At 43.7% G+C, this 21,037-nt stretch overlaps 3 protein-coding genes and 1 long non-coding RNA gene across 4 annotated transcripts; 1 reads left to right on the top strand and 3 right to left on the bottom strand.

Moving 5' to 3' along the window:
- Positions 1-836: 836 nt before the first annotated feature.
- LOC109879087 (DNA replication licensing factor mcm2) lies at positions 837-14,167 on the bottom strand. The gene is made up of 16 exons (XM_031825729.1): positions 13,706-14,167; positions 12,587-12,777; positions 12,234-12,397; positions 11,938-12,062; positions 11,328-11,466; positions 9,478-9,697; positions 9,016-9,223; positions 8,718-8,852; positions 8,160-8,351; positions 7,545-7,638; positions 7,079-7,329; positions 6,538-6,777; positions 6,155-6,397; positions 5,555-5,737; positions 3,521-3,676; positions 837-1,512 (listed from the first exon to the last, which is right to left on the bottom strand). Exons 1-16 carry the CDS (start codon positions 14,063-14,065, stop codon positions 1,402-1,404), a joined length of 3,012 nt encoding a protein of 1,003 aa, XP_031681589.1. The 5' UTR covers positions 14,066-14,167; the 3' UTR covers positions 837-1,401.
- On the bottom strand, positions 13,731-17,253 carry ccdc51 (coiled-coil domain containing 51). Its single transcript, XM_020471280.2, has 4 exons — positions 17,135-17,253; positions 16,167-16,568; positions 15,657-15,821; positions 13,731-15,422 (listed from the first exon to the last, which is right to left on the bottom strand). Exons 2-4 carry the CDS (start codon positions 16,506-16,508, stop codon positions 14,616-14,618), a joined length of 1,314 nt encoding a protein of 437 aa, XP_020326869.1. The 5' UTR covers positions 16,509-16,568; positions 17,135-17,253; the 3' UTR covers positions 13,731-14,615.
- A 1,569-nt stretch (positions 17,254-18,822) lies between these two features.
- Positions 18,823-20,900, top strand: LOC109879090 (translation machinery-associated protein 7-like). Its single transcript, XM_020471276.2, has 4 exons — positions 18,823-18,998; positions 19,457-19,512; positions 19,682-19,769; positions 20,223-20,900. Exons 1-4 carry the CDS (start codon positions 18,983-18,985, stop codon positions 20,255-20,257), a joined length of 195 nt encoding a protein of 64 aa, XP_020326865.1. The 5' UTR covers positions 18,823-18,982; the 3' UTR covers positions 20,258-20,900.
- On the bottom strand, positions 20,524-21,037 carry LOC116374243 (uncharacterized). The gene is made up of 2 exons (XR_004210112.1): positions 20,902-21,037; positions 20,524-20,728 (listed from the first exon to the last, which is right to left on the bottom strand). It is a non-coding gene; the product is annotated as an uncharacterized LOC116374243 (long non-coding RNA).

The raw sequence follows: 21,037 nt of genomic DNA, 5'->3' as shown, positions 1-21,037 counted from the left end.
ACATGACAAGCTTCAATAATTGTCATTTATTAACAAAAATCCCTGAATTCTACAGTCCCAGACCAGAACTGGAATGCATGAAGGTCAGCATAAAGTCATTGGTACAGATGAAAACCATATTACAACAAGAAGACGGAGTCCAACCTGAAATCACAGACTATCCACAACACCTCTCACAGACAGACAACGTAAATATATACAGAAAAATATAAAATGCAACAACTTTAATATTTTACTGAGTACAAGTTCATTAAAGGAAATCAGTCAATTTAAATACATTCATTAGGCCCTAATCTATGGATTACACATGACTGGGCAGGGGTGCAGCCATGGGTGGGCAAAGGCCCACCCACTGGGGAGCCAGGCACAGACAATCAGAATGAGTTGTTTCCTAACAAAGGGGCTTTATTAGACAGAAAAACTCCTCAGCACCCACCCTCAGACCATCCCAAAGGTGAAGCCAGATGTGTGGGTTCTGGGCTGGCGTGGTTACATGTGGTCTACGGTTGTGAGGTCAGTTGGACATACTGCCAAATTCTCCAAAACAACATTGGAGGTGGCTTATGGTAATGAAATTACCATTCAATACTCACTCTGGCAACAGCTCTGGACATTCTTGCAGTCAGCATGCCAATTGCACGCTCCCTCAACTTGACATCAGTAGCATTGTAGACAAAACAGCACATTAATGGAACCAACAAGGTGCACCTGTGTAATGATGCCTTTTCATCAACTTTCTTGATAGACCACACCTGTCAGGTGGATGGATGATCTTGGCAAAGGAGGAACGCTCACGAACAGGGGAAAACAAATGTGTGCACAAAATGAGAAAAATGTACAATAAGGTATTTTTTTTATTTCAGATCATGAAACCAACACTTTACATGTTCTGTTTATTATTATTTTTTGCTAAGTGTACATGGTGCAGTCAAATTCTGCAATACTTTAGTTCTGGGTCGACCAAAATTAACCCAGAACTATTGTAGTTTATCTTTCAAAAACATGAATACAGCTAAACCATTACATTACAAAAACACTTCAATTTGACAACACAAGCTGTGTTCTAAGATGAGAAAGTTGAAAAGTTCATAATGAAGAAATATACATGTTACATTCACACAAGTCATACAATGAATCCAGACTAATTGTAACATTGCTAAGAAATTGGCCATTTTACGACTTATTAGAATTCTCCCAACAGCGTGACAAATATTTACAATTATTTACACATCCAGACTGAGATAGTGCCCCAAACAGCACCCTGTGAGCCCTGGTCCAAAACTAGTGCACTACCCTATGGTCCCAGGTCCAAAAGTAGTGCACTACATAGGGAATAGGGTGCATTTAGAACACAGTAGGTAGTCTCCCCCCCCCCCCCCAGGCAACAGCAGATGGACAGACTTAGAACTGCTGCAGGATCAGCTTCTTCTTCATGTCGTGAGAGAACTTGTTGGATCGGAACGCTTCGCTGTCATAGAACGCTGACAGGTTGTGGATGCTGATCTGTCTGGCCTGGGGAAGGAGAGAACAGAACAATTCAACTATACCGAACGAAAATAAAAATGCAACAATTTCAAAAAGATTGTTACTGAGTTATAGTTCATATGAGGAAATTAGTCAATTTAAATACATTTATTGGGCCTTAAACTATGGATGTCACATGACCGGTAATACAGATACCACCCCCGCAAAAAACAGGATCTCGTCACGGTATTCCTTTGCATTCAAATTGTCATGGATAAAATGCAATTGTGTTAGTTGTCAGTAACTTATGTCTGGCAATTCCATAACCACAAAGCCAGTCAACGTGCCAATTGCACTCTCCCTCAAATTGAGACATCTGCGGCATTGTGTTGTGACAAAATTGCACGTTTTAGAGTGGCCGTTTTCTCCCCAGCACAAGGTGCACCTGTGTAATGAGCATGCTGTTAAAATCAGCTTCTTCATGCCACACCTGTCAGGAGGATGGATTATCTTGGCAAAAAAAAATGCTCACTAAGAGGGATGTCAACAAATTTGTGCACAAAATGAGAAAAATAAGCTTTTTGTGCGTACAGAACATTTCTGGGATCTTTTATTTCAGCTCATGAAACATGGGACTAACACCTTAAAAATGTTGTGTTTACATTTTTTATCAGCGTACAGTGCATTCGGAAAGTACTCAGGCCCCATTGTTACGTTGCAGCCTTATTCAAACATTTACACAATACCCCATAATGACAAAATGAAAAGTGTACCAACATTTTTTTAGCATTGAAGGTCCCCAAGAACAGAGTGGCCTCCATCATTCTTAAATGGAAGAAGTTTGGAACCACCAAGAACTCTTCCTAGAGCTGGCCCCCTGGCCAAACCGATCACTCGGTGTCAGAGGAAGGCCCTAAAAACTGTCAGACTCCAGCCACCCGAGCCATAGACTGTTCTCTCTGCTACCGCACAGCAAGCGGTACCGGAGCGCCAAGTCTAGGTCCAAGAGGCTTCTAAACAGCTTCCACCCCCAAGCCATAAGACGACTGAACACCAAATCAAATGGCTACCCAAAATGTGATATTTCAGATTGATTTTTAATACAATTTTTTTTTAAATCTAAACCCGTTTTCACTTTGTCATTATGGGGTATTGTGTGTGTAGATTGAGGGAAACAAGCAATTTAATCCATTTTAGAATAAGGCTGCAACGTAACAAAATGTGGAAAATGTCAAGGGGTCTGAATACTTTCCGAATGCACTGTTTATGGGGGAAACTATTGAACTTCACAAATAGCCCCAAATGATGTTTAATCTAGTCAATATAGAATGTTGCATTTATATTTTTGTTCAGTTTATATCAGCATTGACAACCAATTTAAACATTGTCCCCAAGGGGAAGAACAGAAATAGAAAGCAACTTCACACTACTCTATACAACCGTTACTCCACACAGAGAAGCAATACAAAGCTCACCCTCCATTTGGAAAATCTGACCATAATTCTATCCTCCTGATTCCTGCTTACAAGCTAAAAACTAAAGCAGGAAGTACCAGTGGCTCGCTCAATACGGAAGTGGTCAGATGACGAGGATGCTACAGGAGTGTTCTGCTAGCACAGACTGGAATATGTTACGGAATTCTTCAAATGGCATTGAGGAATACACCACCTCCGTCACTGGCTTCATCAATGACGTTGTCCCCACAGTGACTGTACGTACATATCCCAACCAGAAGCCAAGGATTACAGGCAACATCTGCACAGAGCTAAAAAGGGTAGAGCTGACGCTTTCAAGGAGCGGGACACTTATATGAAATCCCGCCATGCCCTCAGACGAACCATCAAATAGGCAAAGCTTCAATGCAGGACTAAGACTGAATCGTACCACGGCGCTGACGCATCTTGCTAGAATACAATGAGGGAGAGGAGAGGAAACCATCTCAGATTGAGATTGCACCATGGTTAGCAGCTCGGTATAGTACATTACAGTAGAAATGAAAGGAATACATTTTACACCATTCATTAAGACACCAGCTTCATGACTAACAGCTCATTACCTTGTCCACCAGGTCTTTCTCTGGGATCTCGATGGTGTCCTGCTGTGCTCCGTACCGGTTCCTCTGATACGCCACCTGCTCTGACACCAGCTGCTTCAGGATGAACAGCAGCAACTCATTGTTGTCTTTTCTGAACGCCAGGTAACGGGCAAACGTCTAGAGAGAGGAGGAAACAAGGGATAAGTTTAGCAGACCTGCCAACCCTGTCCAACCTTTTAAGAGTGCCAGACGCATGCAGAAAATTTGAGATTCAACACGCGCCGAATTGAGATTCTGCCACCCCCCCTCGTGCACATGCTGTTTGTGAGTCTGATCGCAATTGTACTAAATCAAGTCTTGCAAAATGTTGGAATACTTTGACAGCATTCCATTTACACCTATGGTAAGAGTCAGGCTACACAAAGCTTAACTAGGCTGACCGCCGTTCAGTAGGCTACCGCAAAGAGAATCTGACCGCCGTTCAGTAGGCTACCGCAAAGAGAATCTGACCGCCGTTCAGTAGGCTACCGCAAAGAGAATCTGACCGCCGTTCAGTAGGCCACCGCAAAGAGAATCTGACCGCCGTTCAGTAGGCTACCGCAAAGAGAATCTGACCGCCGTTCAGTAGGCTACCGCAAAGAGAATCTGACCGCCGTTCAGTAGGCTACCGCAAAGAGAATCTGACCGCCGTTCAGTAGGCTACCGCAAAGAGAATCTGCCCCCTGTTCAGTAGGCTACCGTAAAGAGAATCTGACCCCTGTTCAGTAGGCTACCGTAAAGAGAATCTGACCCCTGTTCAGTAGGCTACCGTAAAGAGAATCTGACCGCCGTTCAGTAGGCTACCGCAAAGAGAATCTGACCGCCGTTCAGTAGGCTACCGCAAAGAGAATCTGACCGCCGTTCAGTAGGCTACCGTAAAGAGAATCTGACCGCCGTTCAGTAGGCTACCGTAAAGAGAATCTGACCGCCGTTCAGTAGGCTACCGTAAAGAGAATCTGACCGCCGTTCAGTAGGCTACCGTAAAGAGAATCTGACCGCTAGAAGAGGCCAGTGTTTCAGCCTATGTAAAAGGTGCTCTTTGTATTTCTTTGCAGCACATACATCATTTCAGATTTTTGAAATTGATACAATCTCAAATCTAGTGCCAAGGCGTTTTAGAAGCATTGCCTCTATAACTAAATACCGGACACTCGTTCAGTCTTCATCGCGCCGTCTTCTAAACTCACGACTCCATTTAATGACAAGAGGTTCATATTTATTTTTTGATTATACTTTTTGTGACGTGGATCAAAATTTGTTACCGTCTATCAGGTCCGTCTATCCTCGTAATCTTAAATGGAAAATACAACCAATGGGATGCAGAATTAAAATGTGTATCCCACTCCCACAAACGCGACCAGTTATTTTTCGTATTTCCATTTCTTTGAATAGCAAATGTGAGTGAACTGCTGGCACTTCAGAGCCCACTGAACGTCCATCTTATGTTCACTGACGTTAGCTTGAAACAATTAGTGTTCACCTTTCCACAACACACGGGGTCGGAAAGGGATTTGTCCATGTGTTGACGTACAGCTGACAGTCGGCAAACTCAGCATCACAACAAACAGGAGGGGGGGGGGGGGGGGGGGGCAGACACGGGGCAGCTACGTTCAATAATGATGTATTCATCTCCATGTCCGTTGACACAATGTCTGTGTGTTGCAGTTCGAGAATCGGGATGTGAGATTTACCCAAATCAGGCCCTATTCATTTCTGCATACTTTTAACTCGGATCTCGTAACTGGACAGAGAATTGCATAGTTGATACGCAAAATGCCAGTGTTACACACTGTATTCACCTTGTTGTGACAGACAGTCCAACCCTTCTATATTAATAGTGTATGACCACTTAAGTGGAGACAAATCTATGTTGGGCTTTTCCTCCCTCCTGCACCATCTTACCCTTCACAGAACTAGAAGAACACATATGACCCTTTTCCGCTGCAAAACGGTCTGCTACAATTTGCTGTAGTGAACACGAACCACGAATAGTCTAGCACATTCCCAGGGGCTTACCTTCCTCATGCTCCTCATGACGCTGAACTTCTGAGTGTCGATGAAGCTCTCCAGCATGACTCTGATGGCCATGTTGACGTCGTCCTCCACTACGTAGTCTCGGAGGTGCATCCTGGCGTGGGCCTCCGCCATGCGGATCATAGACTCGATGTGACGCACCGTGATGGGGATGCTGCCTGTCGCCTACACAGACACATTAAGTTATTCAATTGTTATTGACAGTAGACAGTTTGGACATATGAAGGTCACGACACCCCTCAAGGATAAAATACAACTACATGTTAAAAGTATCCGTTTCAGGTTCGGCATCAACTCAGAAAGTAAATTGAAACATGAAATCGACCGATGCCAGCTAAGGGCCTTTGCATTATCTCCCCAGGCTTTAGCTCAGCTAGCTAGCTTACAGTCTTAGTTTTTCCTAGCCACCGTGCTTCTACACCTGCATTGCTTGCTGTTTGGGGTTTTAGGCTGGGTTTCTGTACAGCACTTTGAGATATCAGCTGATGTACGAAGGGCTATATAAATAAATTTGATTTGATATAAATAAATTGATTTGATTTACCGGCTGAGGGCTCGAACCACCAGTTGTGACACACTCACCATGGACTCTTTGCGCAGGTCGCTGTAGATTCGAGCCACTTTATCCTGGTCCATCTGGTTGAGTTTGGGCCGGACCCTTTCCTTGGAGTACATGATGTATTTCCTCAGCAGCTCCTGGGGGATAGGAGGCACGTCTGTGGTGTTGGGCAGAACCACCTCCTCCAAACCAGCCATGCCACCCTCCTTGTTGCTGGGGTGATGCTTGATGTGGCTTCCCACCACGAAACGAGCCAGCATCTCATCCTGTAAATGAGGGACAAAGACATGTTAGAAGGTTGCAATATTGCAAAGAACAAGTGTCAATTCAATCAGCTAACTAACAAATCATTACAGGGATGATGCGAGAACAACAGAAAGCTGAGAAGTTGGCCAATAGTCTTTACCTGCACTGGGTCCACAGTATCTCTGACTACACACAGGATGTCAAAACGAGACACGATGGGCTCGGTCAGATCCACGTTCTCAGAGAAGGTCAGAGACGGGTCGTAGCGACCACCGATAGGGTTGGCAGCAGCGATGATAGTACAGCGTGCCTGGAGCGAGGTGACGATGCCAGCCTTGGAGATGGAGATGCTCTGTTGTTCCATGGCCTCATGGATACTGGTCCTGTCTGCATCGTTCATCTGGAGAGGAGAGACATGTTGAGCACTGCAGTCTACAGGAGGGGGACAGGAGTGTCACAGACAGGAAAACCTACACTTCCATGTTATTGTTAGATGTGGCTGAAAATATACTTGGTCTCCCAAGTCTAACCCCCCCCCACCATAAACCCCCCCTCATCTTAACCATCTCCTTTCCTCCCCCCACACCTTAAAGTCGATGAGACAGACCCCTCTGTCCATTAACACCAGGGTCCTAGCCTCTAGAGTCTTAGTCTAACCCAAATCCCTCTCTCCCATCATATCAACCCTTTCTCCCTCTCACCTTGTCAAACTCGTCGATGAGACAGACCCCTCTGTCTGCTAACACCAGGGCTCCAGCCTCCAGGGTCCACTCCCTGGTGACCGGGTGTCTCTGTACGTAGGCGGTCAGGCCCACAGCGGAGGCTCCCTGGCCTGTGGTGAACACCGCTCTGCTGGCCACCTTCTCAACGTACTTCAAGAACTGGGACTTGGCCGTACCGGGGTCACCGCACAGGAGCACGTTGAGGTCACCACGCACCTTGTGCTTCCCACCTGGAGAAAAGAGGGAAAGGTAAAAGCCCAGAACTGAGGAAGGATAAATGATAGAAGCATCATAGCAGAGGGTTGAGCAGCCAATCAGGGTGGCCCTCATTCAAAAAAGCTACTGAAAATGCTTTTTTATTTTATCAAACAGCCAACTCAGTTTAAAGGAAGGTTGTTCTCCAGAAGGAGCGTTGGCTACCGCTGATGCTGAATGGTTCACCAACCTGGGTTCTTGGGCTCTCCGCCAAACAGAGCCAGAGCCAAGCCTCTCTTGATGTCTTCATGGCCGTAGATGGAGGGGCCGACACTGGCAAAGACCTGCAGAGAGACAGGAGACAGCCCAGGGGATGAACAGGTGGTGGACACGGTGGGGGGGGGATGAGACGAAAGAAAATATGACTAAAAGCCAATCTACAGATATTGACAATTAACAGTTGCTATAGACACTGACCAGGTGAAAGCTATGATCCCTTATTGATGTCACCCATCAGTGTAGATGAAGGGGAGGAGAAAGGGTAAAGAAGAATTTTAAAGTCTTGATACATGGATTGTGTATGTGGCCATTCAGAGGGTGAATGGACAAGACTAAATATTTACGTGCATTTGAACAGGGCATGGTAGTAGGGACAACGGTTTGTGACAAGAACTGCAACGCCCCCCCCCCCACCCCACCGTACCAGCAAGGGTCCCCCCCCTACCGTACCAGCAGGGTACCACCTAACTCACCCTCTCTCCGAGGTGCTCGTGGTCTGACGTCGACACCAGCAAAGTCCCTCCTAATGGAGTCTCTCTGATGTGCTCATGGTCTGACAGTTTACCAGTAGGTGTTACTAACTTACCCTCTCGCCGATGCGCTCATCCTTGGACAGCGCCACGATGGCCTTGATGTCCTCGTCAGTGAGCTCAGCCACGGCCACTTTGTTGTCTCTACGAGCGATATGATTGGCCATGATGACCGTAGCGAACACTGGGAAGCCGTTGGCCATGTTCAGAGAGCCGTCATAGTTGTTGTTGTAGATCCCGGTCAGTTCCTGGAGGAAAAGAGCAGTTATTACGACCAGCTAGCTAGGTTATTAACTCAACATTCTCTTTGACAAGAAGCATCTAGAATGTTAACATTCTCTTTGACAAGAAGCATCTAGAATGTTAACATTCTCTTTGACAAGAAGCATCTAGAATGTTAACTCCAGACATGTTGCTGGGATGAGAAAATAAAAGTAAAAAACATGGCTGTTCAGAATGGCCTCGCATTCATCAAGTACCTACTAAAATAATACTTGATGCAATGACATGTTTCTTTTGTCTCACAGCCCCGTACATCCCACAAGCAGACAATGTTACACTGCCCTACAGTGTTGAGAATTAGAGAGACTAGTTCTGTTAGGAGTCAAACTCACTATTTCGTCTCCAGGTTTGCATTGGTCCACCAGGTCAGCCAACAGGATGGCATCTTTGGAGCGTGGGAGGCGGCCAGCGGCGATCTTCCCGGGGCTCTCCTGGATGGTGATTCGCTGGTAGTTCTGGTACACAGTCTGATAAATAAAAAAATAAAAAAATCTTATTTATTGCCTAGTCTATCTATTAGGCAGAAGCCTGGCTTCCCTTCCTGGTTCAACCTCATTAGATACTATTTTTATTGGTCCACTCATGTTTCTAACCTTTTTAAAGAGTATTTCTATTGGTCGACTGACTCACCAACTCCATATTAATGTCAAAGGGGCCGAAAGACTGGCACTCAGGGCAGGAACCTGGCTTCACTTCCTGGTTCTGGGACTGGAAGAAAGGCCCCAGGATGAAGTTACACTTGTTACAGTTGTACTTGACCATTCCCAGCTGAGGGAGAACACCTGTACAGCAGGTCACCACTCCACTGGTACGGATCAACTGGTTCAGGTGGAGTTGTCTGGAGAGGAGAAAAAGCATTCATATTAATCCTATTCGAGAGGAAGTGATGCAAGAGGCTCAGTATCAGCCTGTGTGCATGCGAGTTCCCTCAACTCTACTGCCACGTTGTAGCTCTGTGACAACTGTAGAGGAGACGAGCCTCTCGCTCTGTTGTTATTGCAAAAGTCGGGCCTGATCTACTAATGCTAAATTTGTATCGCTGAGTCTACTTTTTTTTTTTTTTATCATGGAAGACATGTGATCAGTATTAACCTGAGGGATCTCAGCTCCTCGACGAGGGGCAGGTTGCAGATCCTGACGTGGATCTCCTGAGCGATGCGGTCGTATTTTGGATACATGGCCAGGACTACCTCCTTGGCTGCCTCGTCAAATATCTTCAGCATCTCAGTAGGCGCCTCGGGCAGGAAGTAGGCCAGGACATGCTCCCTGGCTGCTAGGTCCTCGTAGTTCACCACCAGACTCTCCTTGTTCTCTGGATGGGGTTGGATCAAATACATCAGTAATGTAGTCTATCGTCAAGACCGTGAACCTTTGGACACAGTCAAGGTCAACCCATTTCAAAGATCAATTCAAGTAAAGCCAGGTGCAGAATCCCTAATGTTGTAGTTCATATAGTTTGTTCTCTATCCTCTTTAAACAAAAATAGTGAGCCAACATGGTTTTCAGCACTGATCAAAACTAGTTCTCATTGCTGCAAAGAGACGAGAGCAGAGGTATAGGCGAGCAATGTTAGGAACATCAAATCGCAATACATATAGAATCGTGAGAATAGCAATACATATTGAATCGGCACCTACGTATTATAATATCGTATCGAGGTCCCTGGCAATTCCCAGCCCTACTATAGATACTGAAAATTACAAGTCACCTTGTGACTCTGCACTCCGACTTCAGAACAGACCTAATAAAGCTCTAACAATACAAATACACTACATGACCAAAGGTATGTGGACACCTGCTCGGCGAACATCTCATTCTGAAATATTCAGCATTAATTTGGAGTTGGTCCCCCCTTTGCTGCTATACCAGCCTCCACTCTTCTGGGAAGGCTTTCCACTAGATGTTGGAACATTGCTTCCATTCAACCACAAGAGCATTATAGTGGGTTTGGGCACTGATGTTAGGCGATTATGCCTGGCTCGCAGTCAGCGTTCCAATTCATCCCAATGGTGTTTGATGGAGTTGAGGTCAGTGCAGGTTAATCAAGTTATTTCACACTGATCGAGAAACCATTTTTGTATGGACCTCACCTTGTGCACGGGGCATTATTATGCTGAAACAGGAAAGGGCCTTCCTCAAACTGTTGCCACGAAGTTGGAAGCACAGAATCATCTAGAATGCCATTTTATTTCCCTTCACTGGAACTAAGGGGCCCAGCCCGAAACATTAAAAAAATAAATACCACAAAGACCATTATTCCTCCTCCATTAAAATGTACAGTTGGCACTAGGCATTCGGGCAGGTGGCATTCTCCTGGCATCCACCAAACCCAGATTTGTCCATCAGACTGTCAAATGGTGAAGTGTGATTCATCACTCCAGAGAACGCATTTCCTCTGCTCCAGAGTCCAATGGAGGCGAGATTTACACCACTCCAGTCGACGCTTGGCATTGCACATGGTGATCTTAGGCTTGTGTGCGGCTGCTCGGCCATGGAAACCCATTTCATGACGCTCCCGACAAACCTTTCTTGTTGTTTCCAGAGGCAGTTTGGAACTCAGGTGTGAGTGTTGCATCCGAGGAGAGAAATTTTACACACTTCAGCACTCCCATTCTGTGAGCTTGTGTGGCCTACCACTTAGCGGCTGAGCCATTGTTGCTCCTAGACATTTCCACTTCACAATAACAAACACTTACAGTTGTCTGGTGCAGCTCTAGCAGGGAAGAGATTTGAAAACTGACTTGTTGGGAAGGTGGCATCCTATGACGGTGCCACGTTGAAAGTCACTGAGCTCTTCAGTACGGGCCATTCTACTGCCAGTGTTTGTCTATGGAGATTGCATGGCTGTATGCTCGATTTTATACACCTGTCAGCAACGCGTGTGGCTGAAAAAGCCGAATCAACACATTTGAAGGTGTGTCAATGTATGTATGTATGTGTACCTTTGCACATGTCGCTGATCTTCTCCTTGAAGACGTTGTGCCCGTTCTCATCTACGTGGGTGCGCAGGAAGTTCTTAAAGCGGTGGTAGATCTCCAGACGAGGCGCGGCCATGACCACCCACTCCCTGACAGAGTGGCCCTGCAAGCAATCCATCCATCAATACATCCACCAACCAATTAATCCATCCATCAATACATCCACCAACCAATTAATCCATCCATCAATACATCCACCAACCAATTAATCCATCCATCAATACATCCACCAACCAATTAATCCATCCATCAATACATCCACCAACCAATTAATCCATCCATCAATACATCCACCAACCAATTAATCCATCCATCAATACATCCACCAACCAATTAATCCATCCATCAATACATCCACCAACCAATTAATCCATCCATCAATACATCCACCAACCAATTAATCCATCCATCAATACATCCACCAACCAATTAATCCATCCATCAATACATCCACCAACCAATTAATCCATCCATCAATACATCCACCAACCAATTAATCCATTTGTATAGCACGTGTTGTACAAGGTAGGTAAAAATACAATAATATGAATGAATATAATAAATATTTTATTACCTTCATGTCCTCTAGGTTCTCGATGCTCTCAATCATTTCCTCATCGTCCACCCCAGTGCCCTCTGCAGCCCGCTCCGCCAGGCGACGCCTCCGGGCCGGGCGCTCTTCATCCTCATCCTCACTGTCTGTTAGAAGGAAGAGGAAGGTGATGAGGAGGTGGAGAGTTGAAAGGTGATGAGGAGTTTCTTAAAAAAACTGACCATTGTGTGTCATTTCAATCCCACTATCTAAGAGTAGAACAACTAATCTTATGGTCAGAAAATATATAACAGACTATGAAAAAGAGAACTTCTCACCATACAGCAGTCCTCTCCTCAGCCTGCCTCCCTGCTCCCGGTCTCTCCTCCTCATAGCGTCCTCGGCAGCAGCCCTGGCTCCAGGAGACAGCTCCGACAGCTCCTCATCAAGATCCAGACCCTCCACCTCATACCTGTCCAGCTCAGGAATGGCTCGGTAGTCTCTGCATGGGGAGGGATGGGAAGAAAGTATAAGCAAATCATATTGTATTATAAACCTATATAATTTGTGGTATAGGTGCTTAGTAAACATGCGATAACATAGCTATAACCTGAAAACACTACACGTAAAGCACTACAGTACAAGACTACAGGGTCTGAACACCTCTCCCCCCCCCCCCTCCCTTGCTCACCTCTCCATTGCATCTCCAATCAGTTCCTCCCCATCTCCCTCATCCTCCTCCCCAGGCAGAGTGCCTTCACCCAGGAGCCCCTCAGACTCATCCTCAAAGGGGGGCAAGTCTCTCCCGGGGCTGGAGGTCAGTTCCCCCCGCCTGGAGAATCTGCTGGGGCTGGTTGCCAGGTGATATGACTCAGATGAATCCTGACAACAGGAAAAAAGACAAGCAGTCAAGTCAGATGTATTGTTGCATTTGCTACAGACGTTGCATTTCATATATTACAGAGTCCAGCTATTGTCTCAACACACATAGTTTAGTGCTAGATAGCTTGCTAGCTAAGATTAATATACCTATTCCTTAAAGATGGTGAACAGAAGCTCAAACTGTGGAAAGCAGTTTTACTAGCCAGCTAGCTAACGTTAACAGTAATTTATTGTTGCATTTAAAATTAGTCATTTAGCAGACGTTCTTATCCAGGGCGATTTACAGGAGCAATTAGGGTTAAGTGCCTTACTCAAGGGCACATAACAGATTTTTCACCTGATCGGCTTCGGGATTCGAACCAGCGACATTTCTGGCCCAACGCTATTAGCAGCTAACTTTCATAGTGACAATGATGTGCCTAGCTATGATGGCTGACAAAATGGCACACTTTAGCTACCTGGCTAACAATAGAAGCCATGCAGATCACATTTTTTTTGTGTAATTTAGTTACCGTTACATGGCAATGAACACTGAACTTACCTATATAATATAAACAACTACAGATTTGAGATCAGTTTGATGTCTGGCTAGCTAGCGAACTAATGAAGATTAATACAATTATTGATATAACGTTAACCAGCACATGAGTTGTCTGTCCCAGACAACGTGAGTCGATTCTTAACACTTTCTCAACTTTGACTGGCGAGCAAAAGACTTCACGAAAAAACAGAAATCCTCAGATAATTTATCAAGGAACATAAACAACTTTCAATGCAATGGGCTTTATTGGCATGGGAAACATGTTTACAATTGCCAGAGCAAGTGGAATAGATAAACGTGAAATAAACAATCAACTATCTGTCAAATAAGAAATATGTTGATACATATAAGGTGAATATATTGCAGATTTTGATAATAAACACTCACCGCCATTATTCCGTGCTTGCTTGTCTCTACTGCTGCCACGCAAAAGTTTTTTTTTTTTTTACCACTTACTTTTCCCGCGAAATAATCACGTGATATACAAAACGCGCGAAATATCATGAATATGTAATAATGGTACCAAAGAGCAGCATTATCAGTGGTCAGAGCAAAAAGAGTACTCTGTGATAGGTCAATATAATGTAAAGCAGGATACTTAGGATGCGCTCGATTTGTTTCACTCAGAAAGCCGGGTAGCTGATTATCAGTTGTTTTACTGAAGACGTGAGAAACAGAATTGTGCCGTGTTCTCTCACATACTGGCCATCTTTTCTTTGTGAAATACACATGACATATTACGCTCATTTTTTACAGGAATTATACATTATTTCTGCACTAATGTTTAGAACTATTTACATTTGTTTTTATTTTATTTTTTTTAACCTTTATTTAACCAGGCAAGTCAGTTAAGAACAAATTCTTATTTTCAATAACGGCCTAGGAACAGTGGGTTAACTGCCTGTTCAGGGGCAGAACGACAGATTTGTACCTTGTCAGCTCGGGGGTTTGAACTTGCAACCTTCCGGTTACTAGTCCAACGCTCTAACCACTAGGCTACCCTGCCACCAACCATTAAAAAGATGCCAAAATATTTGACAATGTATTACATTTTAATAGACAGTACTCTAATTCAAATATTTGACAATGTATTACATTTGCTTTTTATCTAGATAATGCAACCAAATTATTTTAGCTTCACACTCAATATATACAGTATTGATTTAACATCAGTGCATGGTTCATTTTGCCTGTAGTAAAAACAAACAGCAATCAGAATATTAATATGTAATTATTTCATTGTAAATCAAGATGGACCCTGTAAGATTAATATCACTCTTACAGTACATAACATTAGTCAAACACCTCTAAAGAGGATATACAGCGCAGGAACAGTGACAGCAAGGGCACCGTAAGCCAGAACAGTGTTGTACATGGTAGTCTGGCTTATTGAGGCCTCAAGTCTTCTCTCCGTCTGGTCAAGACCTTGCATGACGCTCTTAGTGTCGCAAACAAACATCTGGGAATCTTGCTGACTTATAACTACTGACGGCTTTTCTTCCCTATGATAAGTCTCTATCAAGTTTTGAACAGCCAGAAGTTCTGATTCCACCTTCCCAACACTCTGTTCAAGCTGACCTAGCTGTGGCTGGATGCCTTCTAGAAGACTCTGTGCTTTCTGACTATAGAACCATATCTCTTTCAGAACTGCCTCGGAGGCACTTGGAGAAGGCTGGGGTGGAACCACGATGGGTTCCGGAACCTGAACAGACACTGGCTTCTTCACATCCTTCTCAGCTATCACCTGAGCTGCTCTATGCTGAAGAGTTACCCTCAGAGTGTCTATAAGGCCTCTCAGCTCCTGTTGTTGAGACTTATGCATACCGGCCTGGACTTTTATAGCCTCCTGTAGACTAACAGGTCCTTTCTGAGCCTCCAGTAGTAAGGTCTTCAGCTCCTGTAGGCGTACTCTGTTGATATAGGTTGACCCCATGACCCCTATCAAAGCTCCGAGCACTGAGCCTATCACAGACCAGTTCTTTGTGCGCTCCGCCCGAGTCCGTTCTTTTTCGTGGCTCTCACGCACACCAGCTGAGAATAAGGCAAACTTCTCTCGTTCTGCACCCTCTGCATTCTCGTAGGCTGTCCGCAGGCGACGCTCCTCCTACAAAAGTGAGAATGTCTTATTTTCTTCATTAGAAATGTATACAACAACTAAAGTCGCCAATGTGAGTCTCTTCAACTCAAGCACAACAAACTGCTTTGCAGCTGACACTGTGTGTGTGTGTGCGTCTGTGCGTGTGTGTATTTTCATGGGATTGGGCAATGTGACAACAAAAATATACATTCATATTCAACAATGGATTGTACATCTGATTATGTCTCTTAACAGTATTACCTGCAGCAGCTTGTGCTCCAGTGTGGCCAGCTCAAGGTAGTGGGCCTCCTCTCGTGAGACCCGATCCAGTCGGTCCCTCACCTCCTTCAGCTTGACCTGTAGGGCCTCCAGACTGCAATGGGCCTCACGCACCATGCCTCTGGCCACCATGAAGGCCCTCTCTGCCTAAATATACAGATTATTAGAAATTTAGGGAAAGTATATGATCTGACCGGAAAAACCTCTGAGGCCTTAGATATAGACCTTAGTTATAGGCTATGGGTCTTGAGCTGTTCAGATTACAAGTTTAGGAAACTGTGTGAGAAATAGAAACAGGAGTTTCCCTGACTACTTGACCTGAGCAGGAAGAACTCTGGGCACTAGTTATAAGTCTCCAGACAACAGGACCCAGAGTTTTCCCTCTTGTAAGGTCATGTGGTCACTAAGCCTCAAGTGATGAAATAGCAAGATACAGTTAGAGGAAAATACCACAACCTTCAGTTTCCTGACTTGCCTTCCATACGGACTTACCTCTGTGACTTGAGACTGAGCATCTCGGACTTCATTCAGGCCGACAAACTCCTCGTACCTCTCCCACCAGTAGTTAACTGTGTTTGAGGCAGTGCTCACTGACTTCTGCCCCCACTGCTTCCCCAAGTCAGTCAGATTCTGTATTGTAGCCACAGCACGCTCTTGAATAGGAACAACAGGTTTGTCTGCTCCGTCATCTTTTGAAGATGGCGGCGGTTGTTGTTGTGTGCTGTAGGCCCTGCTGAAAGACACTGTCCCTCTAACCGTGCCAGTGATGTGGAAACGGTAGAGACATGATGTTCCATGGCACCATGGTAGGAGCTGTTTACCTCTGTACCTCATTGAGAAGCCAGTCGGTTATATTCACTATGATGCTAAAGCACAAGACATTGGAGCTGCCACCTGTGTACAAAAAAAATATATATATATATATATATATATATATATAATAAACAAGACAGTACAGTAGTCAAAGCCTGTTGATGTTTGATGTATCAATGAATGTTTATCAATGTTTCGACGTAGCTGTCAAAAATTATTGAATAACTCTAGTTAATAACGTTACAGTCTAGTTCGCTAGAGTTAGATCTTCCAAAACGCCAGTGTCTCAGTTACTGTACTTCCCCGTGCCATTTCCTGTATCACCTCTGCTTCAAATATGCTGGGCTATCTGGAGGATAATATCTACATTTTTGCAGCACTGCAGAAGCTCGGTTGACCTCTACAATGCTGGTGTTAATGGATTCATTGAAAATCTATGGCCATTTTGGATGTCATCCATGATGCAGTGGTTTAGACGCCCAATGAATTACCATAGATATCGGCCTAGCCAGCGTAGCTACCTAGCTAGCAGCTGAGTTTTCAAACTTGCTTTAGGCAACCCTGGGCTAAATACACATCATGTTTTAATCCTGGCTATTGCTCTCTGATTTGTTTGTTTTTTGTACATAATAAGAATAATCACGTACCGGTTGTCTTCAAGTATTAAGCAAATTATCAGCTGGCTACAAAACGTAGAGAGTAATTTTATCATAAAATGTTTATGATCAGGCACATCACAAACATTCTGCATCCGGTTTAGAGTGGAAGTAAGGTCCTAACAGCGCGGATTAGAAACAAAGATTGTCTAATATATTGCTAAGATAGTCAAGTGACCGCTCTGACAAAGAAAATACGCGTTCTCAAATATGTAAACAAAGATTATGGATATACTGACAAGATACATGTCTCTGCCCTAACAGTGGTATTCGTTGTCCACAAAACGTCTGTCTAGCTCCCGCCTATTCTTTCTTTGGATTAGTGGATACATCTCATTTTTGTCATTTAAAAAAATATATATTTGATGAGGGTTGTTGACGTCAACAGCCTGTATATCTTTATTTAACTAGGCAGGCAAGTCAGTTAAGAACTAATTCACAATGACAGCCTACACCAGCCAAACCCAGACGACGCTGGGCTAATTATGCGCCGCTCAATCACAGCCGGTTCTAATACAGCTTGGAATCGAACCAGGGTGTCTGTAGTGACGCCTCTTGCACTGAGATGCAGTGCTTTAGACTGCTGCGCCACTCGGGAGCCCTATTTTATGCGTATGCATAGCAATCTCGAGACAACTCCAATATAAAGTGTTTTTTCCGGAATGTTACGTGTCCTACTTATACCAGTACAGTCATAACAATGTAAGCATTATGAAACTTCTATTCGATCAAATAAACCTCACATAGCAAATAAGCCAATCATTTTTTGGTTGACCAAATTCGTCACTCTCATTGACCTCCGTTTGAAAACCACATGCTTGGTGAGCGAAACAAACAAAAATAGCCACCTGCTGGAGGGAGACAGATTTCCCACCGAGTTGGGCCTCTTCCTCTCTGATGTAAAGCATGCAGGAAGAGACCAGATCAGGTGGGACCATTCTAGTCAATGAGAGAGTAAATAAACATGCGAACAACAGGCCAAAGAGATAGATATAGCTAGGACTCATCTTTGTATCTGTGCCATTATAGTGTCTATGACAGCATGGGCAGCGTCATTGAGGCTGTCTCAATTTTAAAGCAGTCCATCTTATTTTTCTTCATTGGCAGATTGCTCCCAACTCAGGAATCACCACCCAGTTAACTCCTTTAAAATGGTGGATGCCCTCATGGGCAATGTCCACACTATAACAGCTTATATCCATGATGAGTGGCGCAGCGGTCTAAGACACTGCATCTCAGTGCAAGAGATGTCACTAGAGTCCCTGGTTTAAATGCATTCCAGGTGACTACCTCATGAAGCTGGTTGAGAGAATGCCAAGAGTGTGAAAAGCTGTCATCAAGGCAAAGGGTGGCTACTTTTAAGAATCTCAAATCTCAAATATATTTAGATTTGTTTAACACTTTTTTGGTTACTACATGATTCCATGTGTGTTATTTCATAGTTTTTACGTCTTCACTATTATTATAAAATGTAGAAAATAGTAAAAACAAAGAACAACCCTGGAATGAGTAGGTATGTCTAAACCTTTGACTGGTACTGTTAATAGTTTTTTCGTTGTTTGTGTGGATTTTTGGTCATTATATTTTCCCGATACTGGAATTACTTTTCTTTGGTGAAGTTTTTCACCCCCGTCCAGTTGATGGCGACAATACACATTTTGCGTGTAGTTCGCCAATAAACCAGAAGAAGAAGAAGAAGAAGAAGAAGAAGCTTATTTTCGTGGACAGACTTTTGGCGGAGTAGAATTTCTCGCTTAGCCTCTTCCTCTCTGTTAGAAAGCAACTGCGGACACGCTAGCTCAGTTGTTTTATTGAGATTTTATTGAAACACTCGCAAATATGTCCGGAAGAGAAGGTGAGATTCACATTTAAATATTTGACATGCACCTCGATATTTATTTTAAGGTGAAAAGTAATAATGACGCTACTAGATAGAAAGTTGGTTAGCAACCCATGCAACGTAATGTATATATCTAGCTAGCTGGAATAGCTGGCGAGCCTTACTACTAATTTAGGCTAGAAAGCTGAATCTTTAAAAACTGTGATGGCATTTGTATGTACCATATATGCCCATGCATTACTGTTTGCTCCAAGCATCTTACTAACTGCTACTAGGTAATACATATATCAGAGTTATTCTCAATGGTCAGCTGTGTAAAGTGTGGCACTATCCCGCATGTCATGAGCAGTTTAGCTAGCAAGCTTCCTACCTTCTGAAGGCTTCTGTGTGTGACGCGCTTATGCGGTATTCATTCATTCATTCACGATACATTGATTCATATTGATTGAATGGGATATGTTCTTGTCTCATAGGTGGTAAAAAGAAGCCCTTAAAAGCTGCCAAGAAAGCGACTAAGGAGATGGATGATGTGAGTTTGTCATTGTTTGCACGATGTTATATGTAGCCTATATCGTGTAATAAACTATTCTAATGAGGGAACACTCAGTGTTTTTTTTCTTCTAAATGTTTGGAATTAAATAGCAGCCTAGTGTATTTCCATTGTAATCCGTATCACATTTGCTTTATGTCAAATCCAGGATGAAATGGCCTTCAAACAGAAGCAGAAAGAAGACCAGAAAGCCTTGGATGCGTTGAAGACGAAAGCAGCAGGAAAGGGACCATTAAGTAACAATCATTTATTTGTTTTTGTTGACGATCCGAATCTAATCTGGATTCTTAAGTGTTTCTGATTTACTGAACAGCCAAAAGTAATCAAAAGGTGAACTTTAAATTCGCCCCAAATCTACCCAACAACCCATACACTGATTCCACATATGCAGAGTATTATTTGACCTTGCCTTGTGTTTGTAACTGTTTTATACTGCAGCGGATAACGCCCATTAGCCCAAAGAAAAAGCATTGCAAGTCAACGCTGAGCTGAGGAGAATAGCTCTAGTGATTCTGATGCCACTAGGTGGCAGTGTTCAGCTTTCTGGATTTTCTTGCCCTGTCATTCAATGTACTCTGCTTGCCACAGCTGTTTCAGTAGTCCCTCTGTCTACTTAAGTTTTCTAGAAAAAGTTGAGCATATTTTTCAGTGGTTTTCTCATTCTCTTGATTTTCCTTTTTTTGTTTCAGCTGGTGGAGGAATCAAGAAGTCTGGAAAGAAGTGATTATACATTTGAAGACCATGTACTCATTTGTTGCTGAATCGCAGCCCCCTGTCAATCAACTCCTGCTAACCCCCCCCCCCCCCATTATTTGTTTCATTTGGGTCCATTGTAGAAAGAGGAAAAACATGTAATGACCCTTTTGAATAATTTCCAATGTGTTCTTGTCAAGAAAGTTCTGAAATAAACTATTGTGACTACTGCAGTATTTTCACTCAATCTATATTGAGATTCTGTTAAGAAACACATCAGTATTAGATCATTAGCTACATTAAACACGCATACAGTGCTAATATGACTAGTATTGTGGTAAGTTCAATGTCATTTTTCCCAAGGTTGACCATCTGCATCTTTAGCACCAGTATCTCTAAATTCAGCTTCTCTGGTTGGATAAGGCTTCTTCTCCATCACCTCTTCACTCACTTCCTCCGTCCTCCTGTCCATGTACAGGGTTCTATTTCCCAGTCGCAGAGCCTGAAAATCAGTGATACTTATCTGCATTTTTCTGCATAGTTTTTTTTGTGTATGTGTGGAGTGATATTTGTAAAGATGATGCTGTTTTGTTCTGTGTTTTAATACCCCGTTTTGACTTTTTTTTAAGAGGAAAGTTTGGGAGATTCAGAATAAAGATCAATGATGCTGCTTACTCTGTTCTGTTGGTGTTTTCCTTTTCAGCTCTACCTCCACAGGGTAATGGTCGCTCACCTTCAGGGCCTAATACAGCAGAGTAGTTAGAGGTTGAGACATGAGCCAGACGGCTCAACTTTGACATGTACTGTATTT

Source organism: Oncorhynchus kisutch, linkage group LG5, assembly GCF_002021735.2.
Source record: "Oncorhynchus kisutch isolate 150728-3 linkage group LG5, Okis_V2, whole genome shotgun sequence".
Classification (NCBI taxonomy): domain Eukaryota; kingdom Metazoa; phylum Chordata; class Actinopteri; order Salmoniformes; family Salmonidae; genus Oncorhynchus; species Oncorhynchus kisutch.
Note: the sequence above shows the minus strand (reverse complement) of the source record. Positions and strands in the feature narration are given on the sequence as shown.

Coding starts and splice junctions, on each gene's coding strand:
- LOC109879087 (XM_031825729.1), bottom strand. CDS start 14,065: ATGAGCGTAATATGTCATGTGTATTTCACAAAGAAAAGATGGCCAGTA. Junction 12,398..12,586: donor ATTGGAGATGCAATGGAGAG/GTGAGCAAGGGA, acceptor CTCCCCATGCAG/AGACTACCGAGCCATTCCTG. Junction 9,698..11,327: donor GATCAGCGACATGTGCAAAG/GTACACATACAT, acceptor AACCCCATCCAG/AGAACAAGGAGAGTCTGGTG.
- ccdc51 (XM_020471280.2), bottom strand. CDS start 16,508: ATGAGGTACAGAGGTAAACAGCTCCTACCATGGTGCCATGGAACATCA. Junction 15,822..16,166: donor CTCAGTCTCAAGTCACAGAG/GTAAGTCCGTAT, acceptor CTGTATATTTAG/GCAGAGAGGGCCTTCATGGT. Junction 15,423..15,656: donor TGGAGCACAAGCTGCTGCAG/GTAATACTGTTA, acceptor TCACTTTTGTAG/GAGGAGCGTCGCCTGCGGAC.
- LOC109879090 (XM_020471276.2), top strand. Junction 19,513..19,681: donor CGACTAAGGAGATGGATGAT/GTGAGTTTGTCA, acceptor TGTCAAATCCAG/GATGAAATGGCCTTCAAACA. Junction 19,770..20,222: donor AGCAGGAAAGGGACCATTAA/GTAACAATCATT, acceptor TTTTTGTTTCAG/CTGGTGGAGGAATCAAGAAG.